The sequence below is a fragment of the Ailuropoda melanoleuca genome, chromosome 13, assembly GCF_002007445.2.
Source record: "Ailuropoda melanoleuca isolate Jingjing chromosome 13, ASM200744v2, whole genome shotgun sequence".
In the NCBI taxonomy this organism is placed as follows: Eukaryota; Metazoa; Chordata; class Mammalia; order Carnivora; family Ursidae; genus Ailuropoda; species Ailuropoda melanoleuca.
The window spans coordinates 82,905,878-82,931,305 of record NC_048230.1 but is presented as its reverse complement, the minus strand read 5'-3'; the positions used below and the strand labels follow the sequence as shown (position 1 = coordinate 82,931,305).

The 25,428-nt window shown below is 43.4% G+C and overlaps 1 protein-coding gene across 1 annotated transcript in view; it reads right to left on the bottom strand.

The window, feature by feature from the left end:
• SPTLC3 (serine palmitoyltransferase long chain base subunit 3) overlaps positions 1-25,428 on the bottom strand; it is a 125,348-nt gene that overhangs the window by 33,134 nt on the left and 66,786 nt on the right. The window contains 4 exon segments of the mRNA XM_034641610.1: positions 2,652-2,828; positions 2,830-2,872; positions 11,900-12,005; positions 24,413-24,506. Of these exon segments, the coding sequence (XP_034497501.1) occupies positions 2,652-2,828; positions 2,830-2,872; positions 11,900-12,005; positions 24,413-24,506 (420 nt within the window).

Sequence of the window (25,428 nt, the reverse complement as noted above, 5' to 3'; positions counted from 1 at the left end):
AGTTTTCCTTCAAATTAAAACTGTTTGCATTTGTCTAATCCTCTGCTCTTTCAGTTAAAAAGCACAGTTTAAAGCAAACTATAAGTGAAAATTTTCTCAAAAATAATTAAAAATCCAGGCGAATAAAAACTATGATTTAAATGGAAACTACACATAATTTAAATTTAACATAACTTAAAAAGCTAAAGGTACAGTCAAGCAGATGCAAAAATTCCATTAAGTCTTGGGCTTAGCAGGTTGGAAGGAAACCAGTTTATCTGGGTTTGCACAGGCTCATCAAAACCATTTCAGACAGGTGTGTGTTTGATTTTGAAATCATCAGGGGACGACGCATATAAACACTTTCTCAAGTGGCCTCCAGTCTCTTGCTCACCCTCCACGTCTTGAAAACTGCCCTATGTTTTCTAGGTTTCGCATCTGACTGTTTAAGGGCAGTTAAGGCTCTGTACAGGCTATGGACCTCTGCCAAAGACTCTCTAATTCTTGCTGCCATCTAGTGGTCAATTCAGAGACTGCAGAGTAGTACGGAGCGGGAGGAGAAGACAGAGGCTCTGGAAAGGGAGCCGGAGGGGGAAGGATGATGCAGTTCTCTGGATCCAAGCATGTGGAGAATGAATATTTTAAAGACCAAGGAAATGAACAGATCTACACATTTTTTTTCTTCATTAACATTAATGTAAGTAATGATTTTCCACGACTGCCCGGTATCTATCCCAAATGAATACAAGTTACATAGACAAGAACAAATACACCTTTAAGACAGTCCCACTGGCTTGAGGATGGAGAGTAAGAGAGAACCAGAGTGAGCTGGTCCTAACTTCAGGCCAGTCATGAGCCTTTGTTTAAAGTGGGTATCTGATGAAGGAACTCCAAGGGGAAAATGTGACATCTACCAAATTTGACAACATTTCAAGGATCTGCTCGCTTCAGTTTATTCAGGTGCCCTTAGTTCAGGAAACAGAGTTACGCTTGGTTAAAAATTCTGTAGCTCAGAACTGCTGCTAAAGTCATCACAAAACCACAAGCTCACAAAGTTATGAGCTTTGTCCCCCGATGAGGGACCTTCTAAATTTGAGACCTTCTGATCCCTCTGCTTCCACAGTTGAGGAAGGGAACATTTAACCTTTCACCAGATTTAGCTAAATTTTGTAGGATCCTAAGCATTCCCGATGTTTTTAGCATTACCCAGCTAATTCCCACAGGCCGGTGGAGGGAGGATGGAAAACAGTGCTTTGAGCTCAGAAGAAAGTAATGCTTATTGAAGGGTCAGGACCACTGAAAACCCTGACCATTTTAAGCATTTGTACATCTCATGGTCACAGTGAAATCTGTTGTTTTAAATCATAGGCTTTTGATGGCCAGACTGTCTTCGGCTACAGTCCCTGATTTGTCTAACTGGTTTATCAGGAGTCTGAACTCTTGTTCCTGCTGGTGACAATGAGTAAGGAGTTGGAAATTTTGGAGACGCTGTGAATGCCACCTGCATGCACTGGTTTTGGGCCTGGTGTTTCTCCTTGGTGGAGCCAACACCACTGTCACGAGTCACTCTGGGGCAGGTGTAGGCCTGTGTGAGAGAGCTATCAGGGTTTGGGTACAGGGCAGACCACTGGCTTCTTTATCCCTCAAATCCAGGTTTGATTTTTTCATTTTCTCTTTCTCCCTGGCCCTTCCCTCCTCTCTTAAATTTCTTTTAAACGTTGATTGGTTTATATTGGCAACCTCCTTGGTGATATTGACTTAAAAGGACAGGGATAACACTCAATAGTCTGATCCCATCGGATCAGAATTTTAAGTCACGTAGATAAGATATGAGAAGGGCATCTGGCTGGCTCTGTTGGTCCAGATGCAATTCTTGATCCTGGGGTCATGAGTTTGAACCCCACACTGGGGGCAGAGATTACTTAGAAAGAAAGAAAGAAAGAAAAGAAAGAAAGAAAGAAAGAAAGAAAGAAAGAAAGAAAGAAAAGGAAAGAAAAAGAAAGAAGAAATAATAAATAAAATCTTAAAAAAAAAAAGAAATTAGAGGGTGACACAATTTGACCTATGCCTTATCTAAAATGTGGGAGAGAATTATTTCACACAGAAAATCTCTTACAAGGGTGTTTCTGATCTTGCTACGATTTTCATTGAAACTCTTAAAACCCAGAAGTCGTAGCACAGGGTCAACCTCATTAATATCTGACCTTTGCCCACCATTGCTGTTACCTGCTTTAGGTTTTTCATGCCACAACAACCAAGCTACTTACAGCTCTGTAACATCCCCTTAACATTTCTGTGGTTTGGTCTACATTAGTCCCTCTGTTTGAACGGTACCCTCCCCCATCATTTGCCTAGGAGGATGGTATTTATTCTAAGAGTCCATAGCTACTATCCTGCAGAGCTAACCATCCCTCTCCTTGCACGAAGTCTCTTCCCGCGTACACTGCTGATGCTGTCATTCTATTCTAATGTGATTCCGCGTCACGTGCTCCTCTTCACCCTTAGTGGGGGAGTTCCTTGCCACGCTGGGCCTACTTGGCTGGGGACCCTGTATCCAGGCTGCTATGATCAACTGAACTGGGCGGAAGCTCTCGGGGAACTCACAGAAGCCCTGCAGACTGTGTTCCCAGAGCATTCAGGTTTAAAATAGACACGGGGAGTCCCTGGCTTACCTTCCTTCCAGCTACGTAACCCCCCGCAGCTCCAAAGCTTTTGGTGAACGTGCCCATAAGCACATCAACATCTCGAGGGTCCAGTCCAAAGAATTCGACAACACCCCGGCCGGTTGGGCCCACGGACCCAATACTGTGAGCTTCATCTATGTAGAGGTAAGCCTTGTATTTCTTCTTTTAGAGCCACGATCTGGGGCAGATGCAGGATGGAACCTTCCATGCTAGGGCATAAGGAGAAATGCTTGTCACTTGTGTATTCTTTCCTGGGAAACCCTGTGATGGTCTCCCTTCCAGTCCTTCTCAGACAGCCTGTCCTGACACCAGTCAGTGTGACGGACATGCAATTCCTTTCTTCTTAAGGCATATTTTATTTGAATAAGACAACCTTCTCAATCTTGAAAAGCTGATCTGGCATTACTTTACTTGAAAAAAAATTTTATGTTCAATAGGTTGAAGTGCTTTGAGTGGTTATAGCTAATTCTCAAGTGAACAATGAGCTTACTGCATTGTTGATCAATTTATTTGTAAAGTCAACTAGTGTAACTAGACTGATCATTTTGGATTCTAGGTCTTCTGCTAGTTTTAATGAAATTGTTCTATGGTAATCTATCTTTGTCAGCTTGCTGCTATTTGAACAGTTCTATCTGATCTAAACTCAGTGCTTGCATTGCCAAAGATGAAAGGAAAGAATTAAAAACACAGAAAAGAACTTTGCTTAAGACACATATTACCAATGAAAGCACAATAGAAAGTTCTCAGGATCTCTTGTTTAGTGCTCCTTGGAAGTCAAGCGCTATTTGAGGCATCTGGTGGTGTCTCCTCTTTCTGTTCCTTTAGGACAATGGTTCTCATTCTTGAGGGAGCATTGGAATCCCCTGAATGGTTTGTTAAAACACAGATTACGCTCCCCCCCCACCTTGCCCCTGAGTCTCTGATTTGGCAGGTCTGGGGTGGGCTGAGAATTTGTGTTTCTACCAAGTTCCCAGGAGACATCCTATGGTTGGGGACAACACTTTGAGAACCACTGCCATAGATGAACCTTTTTGTTTTAGCCCTAAGTGCTTAATTTTTCATGGTATTATAAATTGCAAAAACACTTCAAGCACTCCAGAAAAGAGAAAAATATGAAGTAAATAAATAAGTGAAATTCACATTTACACACCACCTTCGGAACCCAATGGGTTTAAAAGATCTTTTGGCTTTAATCAGTCCTCACAACACTTTGTGCGCTGTGTCTAGACCACACACAGTTTTGACTGCACTGACAGGCGGATTCTATGAAAACACACACCCTCTCACCCTCACCACACAAAGGAACTTGTCAAACAACTCAAGCAACCCTTCAATTTCGTTCGAGAACGAATCAATGGACGCAAACAGAAAGTTGAACTTCTCCCTTCTTCCCAATTAGTTTATTTATTAAATTTAATGTATCACAAAAATAAACTTAAGTGCTAGGTCGATTCAGTCAAAATAGTCCGTCTGGTTGTGCCATTACCCAAGCCAAGAGGTGCTGGTTTGGAGGGAGTAGGATGACCACGGAGAGCAGCATTTGTGCTTTTGGCTTCTTTAAAGGACTTTATTCTTTAGAGCAGTTTTAAGGTCACAGCAAAACTGAGCGGAAGGTAAAGATTTCCCATATACTTCCTGCCCCGCATACGCGTAATCTCCCCCATTATCAACGTCCCCCACCAGCACGGTTCACTTGTCACAAATGAACCTACGCTGACACACCATTGTCACCCAAAGTCCGTAGGTAACGTGACTGCTGCCTCTCAGTGTTGTGCATTCCGTAAGTTCGGACAAATGTATGATGACATGTATCTGTCCTCATGCTATCTTACAGACTGTTTTTACTGCCCTACAAATCCCCTATTCCCTCCTCTCCCCACCCAACCCCTGGCAACTACTGATCTTTTCACGGTCTCCATAGTTTTGCCTTTTCCAGAATGCCATATAGCTGGGATCATGCATTATGTAGCCTTTTATAGCTGGCTTCTTTCACTTAATAATAGGGAGTTAGGTTTCTTCCATGTCTTTTCATGGCTTGAGGGCTCATTTCTTTTTAGTGCTAAATAGCATTCCATTGTCTGGATGCCCCACAGTTTACTTATTCATTCACTGACCGAAGGACATTTTGGTTGCTTCCAAGTTTTGGCAGTTATGAATACAGATACTATAAACATCCATGTACAGGGTTTTGTGTGGACACTCAGCTCCTTTGAGTAAACAGCAAGGAGCATGATTCTGTATTGTAGGGTAGGAGCGTGTTTAGTTTTGTAAGAAACCCCCACACTGTCCTCCAGAGTGCTTGTGCCATTTTGCATTCCCACCACGAATGTATGAGCCTTTCTGTTGCTTCACATCTTCGTCAGTCTTCCAGATTCTGGCCTCCTAACAGGCGTGGAGTGGTATCTTATTGCTTTAATTTACATTTCCTTGATGAATTATGATGTGAAGCATCTTTTCCTATGCGTATTTCCACTTACACATCTTCTCTGGTGGGGTGTTTGCTAAGGTCTTTGGATCAGGTTGTTTGCCTTCTCACTGTTGAGTTTTAAGAGTTCTTTGTACATTTTAGATAATAGTCCACTGTCAGATATGTCTTTTGAAAATATTTTCTCCCAGTCTGTGGCTTGTCTTCTCATTCTCTTGGCATGGTCTTCCGCAAAGCACAAGTTGTTAATTTTAATGAAGTCCAGCTTTATTGCATTTGTGTTTTTCACAAGGTCATTCTGAATGGCTGGTTTCAGATTTTAATGAAATGAAAACCAAATACACTCATCTTCTCTTATATAAGTTTGTGAGTTAATTCCAGTATTTTCTTAGATTAATCGTTTGTTAACATGGTTTTCATTGAGGGGAGAAAGTGCGGCCATCTGACTCAGCTTCGACTGTAGCCACACCACTTACCAACGGAGGACATGGGCGACTTACACGATGTTCTCTGCCTCAGTTTTCTCGGATGTAAAGGAAGCACGATGATGGAACCCTTCCGGTAAGGTCTTTCTAAGGAAGCCTAGAAACGATGTTTGTAAAGTGTCTGGCACGTATGAGCACTCACTGGGTTGTTCTTTTTCTTAGGAGGCACTTAGGAGGAAATGTTTGCAGTGGGGCCTGACTTGAGAAATTGGGAGCCCTTGAAAATGCTCTGTGTTGAATCTTCTAGGAAAGAGGCCTATGAGTGTCCTACATAATAGACAGCTATATGCCCTCAAAATTCTAGGATCCACTTCTCATCTTTGATGTGTTATAACTTTGTAACACAACGATGCTGAAAACCTGACATGTCACAAATGCCATTCTTTGTTCTGGAACTGAATTTGGCAGGAGCCAGTATTAATGCCGAACAGTTTTCAGACACTGAAGGCAGCTAATTAGCCATCCTTTGCTGGGGCTGGTCGAGCTGATGTTAGGAGTCTGCCCACCTGGTTTGTATTTCTTCCTCCAAGATTAATGACTCTACAGGACTGCTGATTTCTGGAGTCACTGCAGGGCACACATGGGTCCCAGGGAGAACTTGGCTTTTATAAAGAGTTATATTCACCCACACTAAGTTTTCATTTTCTCAATGTGACCAAGTTTGAATCGAACCCTTTCCTATAGGACGATATTGAGATTGGTGCATGCATACAAATGGATTTCTATGTTATTCCTGTAAATTGCTGTCTGAAAACACAGCTCCAAAAATGAAAAAGAAAACAAGGATGGTGTTTTATTTTTTTCTTCCTGAATGGCAAGTTGTATTTTCCTTTGACTTCAATAAAAGGAAAACAACGAAAATACAACTGTAGGTAGAGATAATTCCACTACTTAATTTGAAGCCCTGTGCAAGGACTTGAATTAGTCTTCAACCAGCAAGCTGGTGAATAATTTCTTTGTATCTTTTCTGTTACATAATGTATTAGCTAAGTGACAAGACTCTTTTTTGAAATTTCCCTCTCACCACCTTCTCCTCCACATATAAAGCATATTATCCACTAGCAGGACTGGGAATTAAACCACTGGTCTGCCAACTTACATGGTGGAAAAATCTCCCTGGTGGGCCCCACGTATAATCCAGGGAAGAAAAGAGGGTGAAAACAGAAAAAGAAGAGAGGTAAGACAAGTTAAAAATAAAGTACTTTCTCTTCCTTTTTTCTCTATTTGTTTAAACCATAGATTAAAGTTCTCAATCCTTAAACTTACACTGTCTTGGGGAGGAGAAGCGCTTACACTCTGAGAGAGAAGGGCCTTCTGAGATTCAAACATTTGTTTACATATGTGTTTTCTGGAAGGGCTGGTTACTAGTTGTTGATACTTTTTATTTTGAAAGTTTGGGCTCCAGTTATGTGACTGTATCTCCCAGGTTATTTGAGACCCTCTGCCCTTCTCTAGTCTATTTTTGAATAATTGTGAGATTTCTCAACCACAATGAGTCAACCAATTAGACTTTTCAGAGACACAAAACTGGAAGAATCTGACTTTAAAACAATTCTTAAAAGAAAATGCAGACGAGAACATATAATAATACGATTGTACTTTTAAGCCCCAAATCACGAACTCATGGAACTTTAGATCTTAAGTTTTACTCTCCCTATTTTACCCTGGGTAGGCAAGTGGTGAAGGCCACATGGAGAACTGTACATCTTCCATGTTTATGTCTTTGGACGGGGACACACGGGTGGGGTCTTCTGTTGATACTGGGCCTCTGTCCCAGCAGGGCTACCTCATTTGAATCCTGGTCCTACGTCATCTCAGTTGTCTGCCCTGGGTCAAGGGTCCTCATCTTCGCAGTAACTCAAGGTCACACGTGTGAAGCGAGCAGTAGTCACAGAGTAAATGCAAGCTCCTTCCCCTGACATCCCTCCTTCAGCTGGGTGGAGAGCAAGCGGCTTCACAATGCAGAGAGCTTACTGTTTTCCATGCTCAACTTCCTCAACTGAAAAGAAATTTAATGATGAAGACAGCCGCCCTTGGTTGTGGGCTCACTATGGGCTGGGCTTCTGCAAGAACGAGGTTCAATGATCTTATTTAATACTTAACAAAAGAACCCTATGAAGGGCACAGGACTATAGGTGACAACACTGGGATTTGAACCCAGGTCCCAGGCCTCCCTCCAGATTCTGGCTCCTCCATATTCTCTATACACATAATGAGACTTAGATGGTTTATGGATGGTGACATTATTATTGTTGTTATTGTTAGTATAATTATCATTATCATAACTGCTTTTGTGGAGTTTGTGGATTTCTTAGACTTGGTATCTGGCTTTTTTCTACCTTGATACCTGCCTGAAACTGTCTGATTGGGCTGACTGCTTTTTTTAGGAATTATGAAAAAATTGATTTATGTGAGGCATTTGTGGTGGTGACAGGGCCGGGGGTGGGGGCTTTGCCCATGGTGGCAAACCACAGCAATAGATAAAAAAAAAATCTGATAGTGAAAATTCAAAAGAGGCTTTGTGCTGATGTCAACAAGGTATGTGTCCATAAGACATTGCTAAACAGTAGAGGCGCATTTGTGAACTGCTGATTTCACATTCCTAACCCTGGTCCTTTGGAAAATCTTGTGGGAAATAATTTCATTTTTTGGTGATAGCAGCAGATGAGGACATCCACTATGTTCCAGAACTCCAGTCTCGCTTAGCCTTATTTTACAGATTAGGAAACTGAGGTCCCAGGAAGTACTGAGGCTTGTCTAAGAGGTGCCCTGCTCCCTAGTTACGAATGGGCCCTTTGAGGTCACAGTTTCACGTAAAGACAAGATTTTGTGCAGTTGAGGTAAAAGAAAGGTCTCTGTAAAGGGAAGTCCATGGAAAGTGGAGGTTTCACTGTATAAATAAATGCCAAGCTGATTGAACCACTGTGGTAGATCGCCTCCAAAGATGGCTGCTTGCAAGTCCTCCCATCCCTCCACACACAAGCCAATCCTCGCATCAAGAGGTGTGGTCTGTCTCCCTTCCCCTTGAATCTGGCCTGGCCTTTCGCCTTTATTTTGACCAATAGAACACGGCAGAAGTGATGCTATATCAGTGCTGGGCCTCACCCTTAAAAGACTGGCAGCTTCTGCTCTCCTTCTCTCAGAAGACGGCGCCATGTTGTAAGGAAGTTCTGGCTTGATTGCTGAGTGAGAAGAGCCTATAGACGAAGCACCCCAGAGAAGAGAAGGGAACAAGGTACTTCAGCCAACAGCTAACCGAGTGAGGTCATTTTGGATGTTCCAGATCCCAGCTGGACTCCCAGCTGAATGCAACCCCATGAAAGACCCCAGTCAACACCATGTGGAGCAGAAGAACTGCCCGGTTCAGTGTAAGCCCTTATGCTTTGGGTGGTTTGTTACACAGTATCAGACAACAGAACAGACCCCATTGCTAGTGAGGCCCAGGCTGTGGTTTGGTGCCATGCTGGCTTGGAGCCAGAAGTCCACACCTGGCTCTGCCGTCCTCCTGAGATCATGGTAGGACACAGGCCTAGCCGTTAACAAGCCCTGCTGCTGGAGTGGGTTCTCTGTGTAACTGATGGGAATGGTTGACAGTAAAATGCTGGTGGTCCACTTAATTTCAGCCACGATCAAAGTACTTCAAACACAACTTTCCTTTAGTGGAGCCAAGTTTTGTTTATTTGCAGTTGAATTCTGTCAAGTCTGGTTAAAGGAGATGCCCGGTCTGCTCTCCCTCAGCTGATCCCTGCTCCCACGAGTCCAGGCCTGAATGACAGGTGTTTAGATAAGGGCTCCCTTCCCAAGCTGGCAGCTGGCACAGATCACACAGGGAGAAAGACCTGGGCTTGAGGTTATGACAGCCCAGAGTCAATGTGAGATTATTTCCGAAAAGTAGCAAGTTCAAGGCCAGTGAGTAAATTATTCATTAAATGGAATTATTAATTGAAGGATTCCACGGCAGGGTCTTTCAACCTCCACACCGTTGACATTTTGAGCAGGTTGCCTTTCTGTTGTGGGGGCTGTCCTGTGCCTTGCAGGGTGGCTACCAACATCCCTGGCCTCCGCCGACTAGATGCCAGGAATGCTCTATTGCAGTTGTGACAACTGAAACTTGCCCGGAGTGTCCAGGATAGGGGCGGGTTGTGGGAAGGAAACACCTTGGTTGAGAACGCTGCTGTAGGGCGATCCCAAAGACTTCATAAATAGGACACCATCTGGGGGCTGACCCGAGGAGGTGCTGATGGGTGATACATAACGTGGGCTACTAGAAACTTGGAATGCCAGCATTGCAACTCTACAGTAGCACTGGGGACACCCAGGACACCAGGCGCTGGGGCAGGAAGGCCAAGGGAGAAAACAAGATGGTACCTGGCTTATTATTATTATTATTATTACTATTATTATTATTATTTTAAATCGAGGAGAAAGCTCTTCTTTTTCCCAAANCCCGGAGTGTCCAGGATAGGGGCGGGTTGTGGGAAGGAAACACCTTGGTTGAGAACGCTGCTGTAGGGCGATCCCAAAGACTTCATAAATAGGACACCATCTGGGGGCTGACCCGAGGAGGTGCTGATGGGTGATACATAACGTGGGCTACTAGAAACTTGGAATGCCAGCATTGCAACTCTACAGTAGCACTGGGGACACCCAGGACACCAGGCGCTGGGGCAGGAAGGCCAAGGGAGAAAACAAGATGGTACCTGGCTTATTATTATTATTATTATTACTATTATTATTATTATTTTAAATCGAGGAGAAAGCTCTTCTTTTTCCCAAAAGGGATGGAAACACGTTTCTTTTGCTGCTTGTTTTTCATTCATGGAACAGAAATGATGTGCACTCTGGCTGAATGAAAAGCTCCATCAGATCTAAGTCTTCTTTGCAAGCACACTTCTTGTGGGGAAGGTAAGCTCTTATTCCTTTCCATTTAATATTGTTCACTTTTCTATGATTGTAAGAAACATCTTCCCCAATTCTTTGAACGTGAGGATTGTTTGAGAACTGATTTAAGGAGTGAGCACTCTGAGATAAGGTTTCCTTGACTCAGGGAGTAGGGCATTCGACAGAAGCACATCTTGGAGGCAATTCCCATTTCAGCAGTGATAACCAGTTCAGAGAATGAAGCCAATTCCATCACGACAGGCCTTGTAAAAGCTCTCAGTGGCTTAGTGGGTGTTTTGTCTGCTCGACTTCACAGCGGTGGGAAACTGAGCATACCTTCAGATGCTAAGTCCAGCCGCTACCAGCTCTGGATCAAGAATTGCACTTGAGGGGCGCCTGGGTGGCACAGCGGTTAGGCGTCTGCCTTTGGCTCAGGGCGTGATCCCAGCATTGTGGGATCGAGCCCCACGTCAGGCTCCTCCGCTGGGAGCCTGCTTCTTNACCAGCCGCTACCAGCTCTGGATCAAGAATTGCACTTGAGGGGCGCCTGGGTGGCACAGCGGTTAGGCATCTGCCTTTGGCTCAGGGTGTGATCCCAGCATTGTGGGATTGAGCCCCACGTCAGGCTCCTCCGCTGGGAGCCTGCTTCTTCCTCTCCCACTCCCCCTGCTTGTGTTCCCTCTCTTGCTGGCTGTCTCTATCTCTGTCGAATAAATTTAAAAAATCTTTAAAAAAAAGAGAGAATTGCACTTGAGGTTAGTCTTGACCTTGTGGAAAATGGTTTCTGTATTCTAATGCCAACAATTGGCCAAGTTCAGCTAGCAACTGGAATTTGGGTGCACTGTCCAGTTAGAAGCATCTGGGTGCCTATCAGCAATGCCATGGAGGAGAGAAGCATTTTTTTTTTTTAAGAGAAAGAGCATGTGAGTGGGGGGCAGGGGAGGGACAGAGAGAGGGGGAGAAAAGAGAACCTTAAGCAGGCTCCTTGCTCAGCATGAGCCTGATGCGGGGTTTGATCTTGTGACCCTGAGATCATGACTTGAGCAGAAATCAAGAATCCAATGCTTCACCAACTGAGCCATCCAGGCACCCCAGGCAAGAAGCATTCTGATGTTCAATAACCCAGTCCCCACAGGCCTTTGAAACTGTGGATCAGCCAATGGTAGTGGAAAGAATCAATGCAAGTAATCAGTGCCCTGAGAGGACATTTCTGAAGACACCTTCACAAGCATCCAGCCTCTGAGGTGTTCTGCTGTATGTACAGACACTGAAAAGACAGGTGACCCAAGGCCTGACGGCTCACATTGGTCGCTCTGGCTCAGGTCCCTTCATAATACCTTATATCCAACTCATTTTTCCATTGAGCTAAGAGAGGTCAGACTTTCCTCCTTTGTCAGCTCGCTGCGGGCCCCAGTGTGCTGAAACGTCCCTGGTTATTTCCATACCTGTAAATGCCCTCCACTAGGATGAGAATCTTTTTCCACGCTCTGCGGATTCGAGGCTGGCCATAGATTACAGCATCTCTCAGGAGCTTCTCTAGGCTTTGCATGTCTTGAAATAATATGAAAAAAGAAACTGAGTCATGAGAAGGTTTTCCTTTACCTCCCCCCCGCCCCTTATTTGTTGAGAAGGTATCAGATTTCTTGGGCTCAGGCTCGGACCTGAACTTTTTCGGAGAGCAAAAGCAGAATCAGAGAACACATGGTGGGGGAGAGAGAGGCTTGTATTTTAGTACAACTTAACTCTGACAAGATGACTCGTCGGGTTTGTGTAACAGGCAGAATAAACCCCCACTGGAGGCACATGGTTTCATAGGCTCTCCTGCTTCAGCCGTCACTGAAACACTGCATGCGCCCCTGGGACTTCGGCTTTGTTACCAGGTTACAATAAACTCCAAGCGATATCACCAACTCACGCTCACCGATGGTTTAGGCACAAGCATGTTAGGGTTTAGTTGAGTTTGTACAGAGCGGGGGCCTTGCTGGCAGGTGTCTCACCTGCGATACTTTGAGATCTGACCTTTGACACCCTCCACCTTCAGAGGTTCAGAACTTTAAGCCAGGGGAACAATTAGCACTCCTTTGGAAGCATCTGGACACATTAGTGACTGCTAACAATTATTGCGCCCCATCTGCATGCCAGGCATCCTTCTGAGCACATTTTTTGTAAGAACTCTTCTAATCCCAGGACGCCTGGGTGGCTCAGTTGGTTAAGCGTCTGCCTTTGGGTCAAGTCATGATCCCAGGGTCCTGGGGTGGAGCCCCACATTGGTCTTCTTGCTCAGTGGGGAGTCTGCTTCTCCCTCTGCCTACCGCTCCCACTGCTCCTGTTCTCTCTCTCTCTCTCTCTTTCTGACAAATAAATAAATAAAATCTTAAAAAAAAAAAAAGAGCTCTTCTAATCCTTACCATGACCCTAACCACGAGGCACCTTCATTTTGTTTCAAGAAACCAGGGCACAGGAAAGTCTGGTAAATCTCCTAGGTCTATGATCACAACCAACAGAGCCAGGATTTGAACCCATGCAGTCTTGTACCATGACCCACACTCAGAACAACTACCTTCGACTTCCTTCAGTGAGAGCTGTATGTTGTCCCTTCTTCTCAAGCTCCATGGTCATGTAGAATAAGGATGGATGGATGTCTGCTAGAGTATTCTTGTTAACTTGTGGTGTCAAATATAATTCATAGTGACTTTTCATTTATCTGCAATCACATGTAGATGACTGGGCTGTGGTTGAGAGACCACTGGGAAAGATTGGTCTATATCCCAGCTGCGTGCATGTGTGTGTGTGTGTGTGTGTGTGTGCGTGTGTATGTGTGTGTGTATTTAACCTGCAAAGTCCAGAGAGAGAGATAAAAAGCAGAGTCTTAGGTGCATGTTTTTAGACTCCTTATATTTCTACTATGTTCCTTTGTACCTCTGAGCCCTTAGGTGCATGTTTTTAGACTCCTTATATTTCTACTTTGTTCCTTTGTACCTCTGAGCCCTCCCTTTTTGAGAATCTGAAACCAAAGTACTTTAGGTTTGGAATCTGATTTTAATTTGAAAAGATAGAAATGCTACTGAACAACTGACCTGACGGTTGGTTACATAATGTTCTCCAGGCATTAGAGACCCCAGTAAAAATGCTCACAGGATAAACCTAGCAGAGATTAATCTAAAACGGCACAGTCAACATTGGTTTTGGTCAGAGCGACAAGAAGCCGGTGTGCCAAAGGAACAGCTATTCTTTGGGTTATCACTGGTCTCGGCTGAAGTTAGCTGAGGTTCTTGGTTTCAGTGGAGAGCCGTGAAGCTTTACCTTTTAGTTCCCAGTCTGTGGTTGGATCTGTTTTAGGGTTTCCTTATAGCATTAGTCCTAGTGCACAATATTAGCGCCCAATCAATGTGTGATCATTGAACCGGTTGCCTTCCCATGGAAAAAGGAAGGAAAAGAACACTTTGGATCTAAATAGAAGTTATGAGAAAGAATTGCCTCATGTCTGCAATAGCATTTCTTTAATTACCTGTGTTTGGGGGGTTTGTTTTAAAGACAGGAAGACACCTCTGTCTTCACAGAGGTAGGGCATTTTAGCGACATGACATCATTACCCACTAGATGGCAGCGAAGGAAACGAAAAGCAGCTTGCTTCTTTTGAGAATTTCCGGGATAATAAACCTTCGCCTGTAGGGACATTTTGTTTTAGGCTGGGTTCCTAAGATGTTGAATGAACCCCTGTGATTGAGGGAAACAGAGCTTTTTTCTATAATCTACTGCAGGCCTGTTAGTCTCTGAACGGAACAAAGAGATGATGAATATAAGTATTCCTGTTTAAAGAGTGTTTTTCCTTCTGGGAATTGGAATTTGTAAGGTTTGTTTTTGTTTTTGTTTTTTGTACAGAAATGACACATGATGACTGTGGTCCCAAAGTAACAGCCATTTAGAAAATGAATATTCTTAAGATTTTGAAAAATCTGTATACGCAGAGATTATTTTATTGTTTATGCAATCAAATAGGTCACATACATATTATAGGCTTAGCCTGGGATTAGGTTTAAAGTGAACACCACTAAAGAAAATAGAAGGCTCTCCCCATTCTTTTAATAACAAGCAGGACAGAGAACGAGCCTTTCAATAGCCACGATGTGTTTCATGTATTTTGCTGATGGAAGTGAGAGGAACCCCGGTCCCTTCTGTGGCAGGGAGCTCATCCCGTTCCACTTGAATGGAGAGTTCCATGGGGGTTGGCTTTGGTGAAACTTCACCAAACTCCTGCTGTCCACACACTGGGATTCTTGAGCAGAGGGAAAAATCAATCAGCCTTACTTCCCACCTTATTTCCAGTGAGCAGGAGCTCAGAAAGTTCACAGAAGCTAGGCAGAGAAAGGGATGACTTCACTCAGCGTGGGGTTCTGGACCCCTGTTCCTGTCTGGCAGCTTCTCTTTGGTTCTTAGGGTCTTGCCCTCTAATGCTACAGTGTGTGGGTTACAGACCCGTAGGATTCAGGGGTTTGTGGTTTATGATCTGCAGGCCTTGTGAGAGCCTACTGTTTTAGCAGGTCACACGCTAACATCGGCGAGGGATTTTTAAATAATGGTGCTTATTTAAGCACTGACATTTGCATTATGTTCATCCTCATGACACCTCTAAGACGTAGGAAAGAATGATTAGGTTTTTGTTTTCTCTGATGAGCAAACCAATGCCAGAAGGTTTGTAAAACCAACCACCCAAAACCAAACCCAAACAAGCCAGTTTCTTGTTGGTTTATAAAGAAAATGCTGAGAAATGGAAATTAAAATAAAAGGATAAATTTGATGCCATCAAGGAGCACATACATAGCACTATTGTACAATATCATTCTAAACTTATTGCACATTAAGGACTTGTAATTTTGCCACAAGTTTGGGTGTCAGCAATGCCTTTGACATCATTCACCACCATCTAAGTTCACTAAGGTGGTTTCCTTTGGTTTGTGAAGGGCTGGGAGGAGTGAGCTGGCATGCTGGGTGATGAACATTGAGCTATTAAAAATGAAAGCATGGAGGCCACGTTCTAGTGATCCGTGCAAAGCAAGTCCTGGTCTGTCACAGGCCTGGCTCATCAGATTACTGAATTGCTAAATACCTGGAATAATCCAACAACGTGCCAGAAACTATGATCAGGCTTAGGTGACAAACACCCTTTGAGAGCCTGTTCCTGAACCTGTCCTTGAATTCAAAGCCCTGATAATATCTGCAAGCCTCTGGGATCTGGGCAAGCTGCAGATGACGTACTGTGAAAAGCAGGCCCAAGGAAACAAGGACGCCATAATCTTCTCAGAAGTGAGGCTGGATGTAGTTCAGTGTCTTCCTGAAGATCAGAAGTGGATATCTGGCTTCTTTCTGACTTTCCAATACAGCAACAGCACTTTTTTTTTTTTTTTTGGCATGGCTTCCTCCTTCCTCTTCTCTTGTGCAACTGACCTTCTGTTGAGACCTGAGCACTTCCCTTACTCCCAACGGCTTTCTCCTCCTCTGGATCCAGGGCCAGTCATGGTGGTTGTGATGAATGTCAGCCTCCATATGCTACCCGCTGTGGTTGATGGTCCTTCACCCTCAGCTCCAAGAAAACCACCTCCAGGTGCATTTAGATCCACCCTCTGCTTCCCTATTCCATGGGCTGCTCACCAAAAATATTTTCATGCCTGCACACGACAGGTATCCACCAGATATCTCTGAAGTGACAACATGGTTGGATGATGAAGGAACGCACTTGTTACTTTAAGTTCAAGATTGAGATGCTCAATTTCATCCTTCACATTGAGCCAGAATGTGAAATATTAAGCAATATTACTTAAGTAACTGTGAACGATGATAAATAAATTATGCTTAACTTTTAAGATGGTGATAGGGAAAATGCACCTTGTTTAGGCCTTAGGGGAGAGCATAATCATAATGTCTAACTTTGGTAAGCAAATAAATGTTTTTCTCAAAGTCACATTTATAGAGTTTTTTCCCCATGAGATCAATGAGGGAATTTCTGATGCATTGAAATTTGGTTTTACGGTTTGGGTAAATAGTTTGGTTCAGATTTTCTTGGTAGCTCTGTCAGTATATGGACAGGCATTGCATGACTTTGGGCAGGTTTTCAAGAAGCAGGGTGATCTCCTTGCAAGAGTGCAAAGGCAACTGGGAGCAAAGGACAAAGCTGATCTGGGGGTAAGGCAGGTGCTAGGGGCAGGGCCTGTGTATTGGGGGAGGGGATCATACCAGCAACTTCTGATAGCCGGGACATGAGATAAAGGACAGGAAGAGCCTAAAGCATGGGGACAGAGTCCCCAGGCTCTGGCCCAATGCAGCATGTAGGGCTCTGGTTGTCTGGGAAGAATTAAACACAGTACTGACTTGGGATCCCTAAGCACTTGAGGTCAATTCAGGGAGGTAAGATGTGATTCGGGGAACAAGGTGGAGGCTCAGAAGTCAGTGCTGGGATCCTGCGTCTCAGGTCAAGGGCAACCAGAGTGAACCATGGCTGCATCTGTCTAAGCCAACTGCCGGGCTCAAGAAGAGTTGCATGGGAGAGGGAGAGGGAGGCCCCTGCACTTCACCAGCTGGGAGGCAGCTGGGGAAGGAGGTCAAAGTGTGTGTGCTTAAAAATGGGAACTGGAGTCAGATCTCCTTGGTGTAAATGCCAGCTCTGCCTCTTACTAGCTCTGTGTCTCCTCACCACTCTGGGCCTCTGTTTCTTTGTAAAAAGGGGAAAATCCTAGCAGGTGCCTTGTGTAGTTATGAAGCTCAAATGAGTTAATACATGTAAAAGGCTCATTACAGCAAGGGTTCAATACTGCGAGTTGTTGTTAAAACATATCGAGGCAATCACCGTACTTATTAAAGAAAACAACCCAGTTCAGGAGTCCAAGTCACACCTTAAGATCTAAAAGATTGTGGCTCATAAAAAGTAGTCTCAGTGCTGTTTATGGGTTTGAACTTCCACTCAAACAGCACTGCTGAGCCCTCAGAGGCAGAACTCAAGAGTTTCCCTACAAACATTGCACTCATTCTTCTGTGTCCTCTTGGCTTTTAAATGTCTTTAGCTAGAACCTTGGTTCTTCCTCTCCATTTTTTTTTTTTTTAAAACAACTGCTCCAAATTCTTGGCCTGCCCAGGCCTCTGACCCCATGGCAACTCTCCTAGCTGAAAAGACTGCTTCTCCTCTCCAGGACTAGTTCAAGAAGCCCTTTTTGATGCCCTTGAGGACGGAGATTGCCTGCAGCCTTGCTAAGTGCGGTCCCACACCAGCAGCGTCTGCGTTACCTGGGAGATGGGCAGAAATGCGGAAGCTCAGGCCCCGCCCCAGGTCTACCTCATCAGAGTCTGCATTTCCACAAAACCCCTCTAGTGAACCTAGTGTACGTGAAAGCCTGAGAAACATTTTTCCAGAATCTAAGTCCCATGTCATTGTTAGTAAAGTGAGCAGATTGAGAGAAAAAGAAATAACTCAGTCCCGATTTTCCAAATCTCTGGAAGAAGTTGTCAACTTTCCCAGAGAGTTAAAATTTATCCAGGGCTTGAAGTCCTGGAATGCCAAGGTGTTAATACACAGCCTGCAGATTGTGTTTGCCAAAGGCATCCCAGGGCCCCAAAGGGCTGCGGCCCACTTCCTCAAAATGTATCAGAATCACGATGGAGAACAGACTTGTTGGTCCCTGCTTGGAGCTGACTTCTTAGCTTTGGCTATGAAATGTCTGAAGAGTCTGACACCTGATGAGACAAACGCAACCCAAGCACTGGCCATTTCACTGAAGCTGCCCAAGGGAGAAAACACAAGGAGGTATTCTTTGCACTTAGCCCAAGGAATTCAGAGGCCAAACGTTAGGATTTGGAGTTAAAATTTCGGTTACTGACAAGATAAGCTGTCACACTAGATTTGTTTTCACACAGGGACCCACAGCCCTCTGGGTCCTACATATGCTCTGGCCGTAGCCGGACTTGGTTAGTGGGTCAGAACATTAGCAAATGTTGCACAGTCCTGCCTATATCCCTCACCCCACCTCTTATTGCAAAAACAGGCCATTCTTCGTCCAAGAGCTTTTTTCCTGGCTGTGGGGGCCATAGTCAGCCTGAGCAGGAACAGCCTCCAGCCACCCACAAATGGGGCTCCCTCACACCTCAAGTGGGATAACACCAAGGTATGTCTACACTGCTACCCAGAGTTTCCTTATAGGATTGAGCTCTAATTGTCTATTGTGGTGGCTTGCTTGACAACATGCCCTTTGTTGGCTGCCTTTCCTTCTCTGCCTCCATTCCCTGCCCATCTGCTGGTACTTCCTGTGATCACATCCTGAATAAATCACTTGTACTCGAACCCTTGTCTCAGGCTCTGCTCCTGGGAGAAATGAACCAAGAGAAGAACAACACACTTGGGTTTGAATTTTGACTCTGGCCATTTATCATTTGACATTGGGTGGGTCACTTAATCACTGTGAGAATCAGTTTCCTCTTCTTTTTTTTAATGATTTTTTTTTTATTATATTATGTTAGTCACCATACAGTACATCCCCGGATTCCGATGCAAAGTTCGATGCTTCATTAGTTGTGTATAACACCCAGTGCACCATGCAATACGTGCCCTCCTTTAATTCCCCTTTATCACATAATGCAATATATTCACAGGCTTTGGGGATTAGGACACAGACTTTTTTTTTTTTTTAAGTAGGCTCCATACCCAGCATGGACCCCAATGTAGGGCTTGAACTCAGGATCCTGAGATCAAGACCTGAGCTGAAGTTCAGATGCTTAACCGACTGAGCCACCCAGGCACTCCCAGGACAGGGACATCTTTAAAGGCCATTATTCTACCTACAATAGAAAGTTAAGAGCAATAGAAGCTCATCCATAAGAGAATTTTCACTAGATGAGGGAATTTGGACCCTTGCTGCGCACAGCTCCCGTTAGTTGGAAGGGGCGGGTGGCATTCATACAGCCAGCTCCAGACTTCACCACCGAGCAGCTGTAGGACCGTGGACAAGTTGTTTCATACCTCAAAGCCCAGATCTCTTCATTTGTAAACTGGGACCTACCTCACGGGGTTGTCCAGGAGATTAAATAAGTACATAAGAGAAGGCCACTAGCTCAGCATCTGGCACCACCTAAATTCTCAGTTAAGTGCTGGTTGCTGGTATAAAAGCACCCAGCTAACATGTATTACAGAGACGTAAATGAGAACTAGTCTCTGCGTTCTGCAAGTACAAAGGGAGGCCGTGAGGAATAACTTACTGAATGTTTGAGAGCTTCTTAAAATTGGAAGATAAAATGAAATTCTTGAATTAGAATTTCATCAAAGGATTAAGGAATTAAAATTTTATTTGAAAGTAATAACAAACCTAACAAAAAATTGCAAGTGTAAGAGTACTACAAAGAACACCCACATACCCTTTTACTCAGATTCATCTGTTAACATTTTATTCCACTTACTTTATCACTCTATCATCTGTCTGTCCGTCCATCCATCCATCCATCTATATTCGTCCATGCGTATATATGTGCATGCACACACATACAATTTTTTTACTGAACTGAGACTATTTTGCAAATATCATGGTATCCTTGAACACCGTAGTGTGTCTTCCCTAAGAATAAGGGTATATCCTCTTAGGAGACTACAGCAAGGGTCAGCAAACTCTTTCTGTAGAGGGCCAGAGAGTAATATTTTAGGTTTTGTGGGTCATACAGTCTCTGTCACACATTCTTCTTTGTGCTTTGTACAGTCCTTGAAGAATGTGAAGACTCTTCTTAGCTCACAGGACATAGCTTGTTTACCCTGGATGACAGAGTAGCTATCTGCTTCGTTATATTGAGCGTTGATACCATCATCTTATCTAGTAGCCTCTAACCCCTGGCATATTCCAATTTTGTGAACTCTCAAGAATGTCCTTTATAGCATCTCCCCATCTCTTTCAGAATCCAGTCCAGGGTCAGGGGCTGTATTTAGTTATCACAGCGCTTTGGTATCCTTTAATCTGGATCAGCTCCTCAGCCTTTCTTTTTCTTTCATGGTATTAGCATATGGGGAGAATACATTCCTTTTTTTTTTTTTCTCATTTTCTTTTCAATAGAACATTTCTACCTCAGTATTCTGATTTGAATACAATGTAAGTCATGTTGAGTCCTTCTCAGGGTATCCCATCTGGAGAACACACTGCCCAACTGCCCTTCATCAACGATGTCAGTTTTTACCCACTGTCCAGATGTGGTCGGATTTCTTCCCAATGTAATTACTATGCTCCCTGTTGGATTTTCACTGGAATTATTTTATTTTTTTAAAGATTTTATTTATTTATTTGACTGAGAGCAACAAGCAAGAGAGGGAACACAAGTAGGGGGAGAGGGAGATGGAGAAGCAGGCTCCCTGCTGAGGAAGTAGCCCAATGCGGGCCTCCACCCTGGGACCCCAGGATCATGACCTGAGCCAAAGGCAGACACTTTAACGACTGAGCCACCCGGGCGCCCTTCACTGGAATTGTTATCCTGAGAGGGGAATCTGAGGTAGACGATATGATCTAGCTGCACAGGGCGCCATGGGCTGGACCAAGAGAAGCCACTTGAACAGTTACCGAGCATTGGGAACTAATGGAAAGATTCACTCTGTGGCTGAACTGCATCAGTTTATTTGAATATTTAAAATAAGGTTGTGCTGTAGGGGTCTGCTTAGAAGTTTTCCCATTGTATGGTTTCTGCTAAATCGTGTGTGTGTGTGTGTGTGTGTGTGTGTGTGTGTATTTGAACAAAAATGTGGAAATAATCTTCACTGGTGTGTTTGTGTTGTTGACATCTACTCTATAAATGCATGAATAAGAGCAGTATTTTTTGATAACTGTTTGTGGGCCTGGAATACAGGTGATGATTATCCCCTTCTCTTCATATTTCAGCCTCAGCCAACAGGCAAAGAATCAATTCAAGCCATTCCCTGCTCACCCCCCTCGAAATGAGTGTTGTTAGCATGGTGGGTCTGGGCCTGACGTTCCTTTGCCATGTGGGCCACGGGAGACTATCTCAAGATGCATCAGCCAAACCCTAGTTCACTTCCTGACCTACGTGCTACAGGCTCTCAAGTTTCTTGTCTCCGTGCAGACCAAGAATGGTTGGTCCTCCAAGTTGTCCCATTTTGGCTTCTTCACCGGGGACCAGGTGTGTAAAGTAGTTGGGTAAAAGCGCTCAGGGTCTGCTGAGTCATTCATTTTAGGTTCATAAGAGAGGGAAGTGGGAAATCATACCTGGGGGTCCAGCTCCTGCCCCAGAAATGGTGGCTAGAGAAGTGGTGTTAGTTATTTATGGCCACACCACAAATTACCCCCAAACAACAAGCACTTAGTATCTACAGAATCTGCAGGTTAGGAATTTAGGAACCTTAGGTGGGTGTTCTGCTGGCTCAAGAAAGGTGTGAGCTGCAGTCAGGATGTTGGAGCTACAGGCATCTGCAGGCTTGAGTGAGGCCAGAGCATCAGCAATGATAGCCCATTCACGTCACACGGTTGTTGGCAAGTTCTTCTGCCTAGGCTGCTAGTGCCCCCACTAATGATGCCAGAGAGAAGCACAGGAGAAGCCATAATGCCTCTAAAAACCTAGCCTCGAGAATGACATATCATCACTTCTACTGTATTCTTTTGATCGCATAAGCCAACCCTGAGACAATGTGGGAAGGGACTACCCAAGGGCATAAATGCCAAGAGGTGGGGGAATCATTGAAGAATCATGACCGTAAGTCTTAAGTTGGAGAGTAGGGAATTCTTGATTAGTGAATGAGAAAACTCTCCGTTGGGTATATATGCATGTCTATCTGTCTATCTAGCTAGCTAGCTAGCTATCATCACCCCTATAAAGCCTTCAAGGGAAAAGTAGAGAATGGTAGAATTTGGGCTAATTTCATATAATAGCAAATGCTGGATAGAGAAGGTGTACGAGAACTGCTTTGGGGACAGCTGATCTTTACAATCCGTAAGCAGATGGTCTTTTCCATCTGGTGCTGTTCAAAGCTTTAACTTAACTCAAAGCTTATATCTGTGTTTTCACTGCCACTAGACATAGGGGAAGGCAACTGAATGCTTTGAGCAAATACAATTCATCCAGAGAACAGCACGGAATGAAGCAGAACTGTCCAAACACTTTTTGTTGCTTCTTGAAGTACATATATCTTAGCTTGTATATATAGCTTAGTGGCTTTACCTTAACTGGCCAAGACCTTATTTTTCAGGCTCTTCTCCAGTAGTTCAGCTAGAGGTCTTGCTGCTCTTTACACACTCTAGATTATTCTGTTTGAAATTTCCCTTGCCCTTATCTCTGATCAGAATTCTCTTACACCTTCAAAGACTATGGCAGATACTATCAATTTCATGCAAGCCCCAAAGTGAAATGACCTCTACTTTCTTCTGGGTCATCATGTTTTCTACTGTCCTTTAGTGGCACTGGCAATGAAAATGATGAGGATAATAATAATCATAATAACACAGTAGGTACAAGCAACTCAGAAATTTTCATTGCCAGGGTTCGTGCTAAGCAAGCACTGTATGTATCTTCTCCAATGTATCATGAATCAGGCATTGCAATTATCCTCATTTTTGGAATAGGTGAATTGAGATCCGAGAAGGCTAAGTAATTTGCCAAGGATCACATGCTAATAAGCTATAGAACAAGGACAAAAATGCTTGAGTCAAAGCCTATACTTTTTTCTTTAATACCAAAGATATTGTATGATAACAATTATATTTTAGGAAAATTTCTTTACAAGGAATTGACAGATTTTAAATGTAAAATTCAATGAATTTTATTAAGAATGTAAACATCATCCCAATCAAAATATCAAACATTTCTACCCCCGCAGAAAGTTCCTTTATGCCTCTTCTCACCAATTCCCTCCCCCACAATCTGGGGCAAGCATCATTATGATTTCTATCACCATAGATTAGTTTTGTCTAATAGTTTGTTTTTTTTATTTACTATCAACAAACTCATATAGTATATACTGTTTTGTGTCTGGTTTATTTCATTAAAAGTAGTTTTTCTTGAGAGTCACCCATGGTGTGTGTATCACTAGTTTATTCCTTCCTTATCAGAGAGTCTATATTCTATTGAATACAGCACTGATCTTTTCCATTCTCCTGTTGATAGAAATTTGGGTTGTTTCCAGTCTTGGCTATAATGACTAAAGCTGCTATGGACATTCTTGCACAAGCTTTTTTGTGGACATACACTGGAAATTCCAAGATGAGGAATTTATGGGTCACAATATAGGGACATGTTTAGCTTTATAAGACTGCCAAGCAGTTTTCTCAAGCTGTATCATCGTACCCTCCAGGAATGGGAGAGAGATATAGTTGCTTCATATCTTTGCTAATATTTGGTGTTGTCATTTTTTTGATTTTAGCTATGGGCATGGAAAAAGTCCATCAGCCAAAGTCTGTACGCTCAACCATTGTCTGATACTGCTGGGGCCCTTTTTCTACTTAACCCAAGATACAGTTACTTTGATTGATACATATCTGCTTCTCCTACTAGATTGTAAGCATGTGCTGGGTGGGGATAGTGAAAGGAAACATTATTTTAAGGAAGAACATCACTTTTTACCTGACTATAACATAAAACTTAAGTCTGAAAACGTTCCTAAGGCAGAATTACAAAAAAAGAAGAGTTATAACACTTGTGATAATTAAACGTCAATCTCCTAAGAGATCAGTCATGTCTTCAGAGGCTGCATTGCAAGACCACTAATAACAGTGACATTAATGTGTTTGGGTTACACTTAGCAATCTGGGCGTTTAAAGCACTTCCACCATTTGTTTCAGGTCAGCAGAGGTTAACAAGCCAGTAGTGAATATAAACATAATTGTGTTTCATTAGGCTAAGTTCCCAGTTTGAAGAGCAAGGACAAAGCCCTATCAATAATCTTTACTTTCTTCTAGAAGCAAGTAGTACGTGTTGGGATAAATTCATCTGATACTCACTGTTGTGTTTGAAGATCCTTATGGTTGCACCTGAAAGTCGGGCCCCGAGTACAAGAGATGCATGGTTTAACTCATCGCTTAAAATGAGGCATCCCTGTTCAGAAAGCAAACACACAAAGCACAAGGCCAATAAATAAAATTAAAGAAAAACAACATGTGGGAAAAGAAAGACAATTTGAGACCTGTAACACACATCCCCCAAACCTTCTTTAATTTTGAAAGGCCCAGTTTCACCTGGTGTCTATGTGGATAGAATCCTGTAGACAAGTAGCTGATAAAGATGGGGATTATTTTAAGGGATTACATCTTTAACCATTTGCACTTGATTTTCATCAGAAAAGATCATTCAAGTCCTTGGATAATGCCAGCTACCATTTTCTAAAGAATTAATCTTTGACAGGAAAGTGGATATACTTTGGATGGGTTGAGGTTTGCTGGGATTTTTCAATCCCGTGCTGCATTATTTGGGACGATTTTGGTGTGCTCCTCCTGGAGGGCAGGGGTCTTTTCTGCAAGGCCTTACAAGCTCTTGTTTTCCTATCCTCATTCTCCTCTGTATTGATATCCGTAGACAAAAGCATCACTACTTGCCAACTAAAAACTTTGCATTTGGAAAAGTGTGGATGGAAATTCAGTCTGAGGGGAGTGAAAAAGAGCAATCAAATTTACTGCTTATAAATTACTGTTGTGAAATTAGTTTTCTTTTTTAATTTAAAAATTTCTAGGGGCGCCTGGGTGGCACGGCGGTTAAGCGTCTGCCTTCAGCTCAGGGCGTGATCCCAGCGTTATGGGATCGAGCCCCACATCAGGCTCTTCCACTATGAGCCTGCTTCTTCTTCTCCCACTCCCCCTGCTTGTGTTCCCTTTCTTGCTGACTGTCTCTATCTCTGTCGAATAAATAAATAAAATTAAAAAAAAATTTCTAAATTATAAAATTGCTCAAGTGTGCCAAAAATGCAGAGACAAACTATGGTGGCCATTTGTGGCCACCCAGAATCTCTGAGTCTTTGCTTACA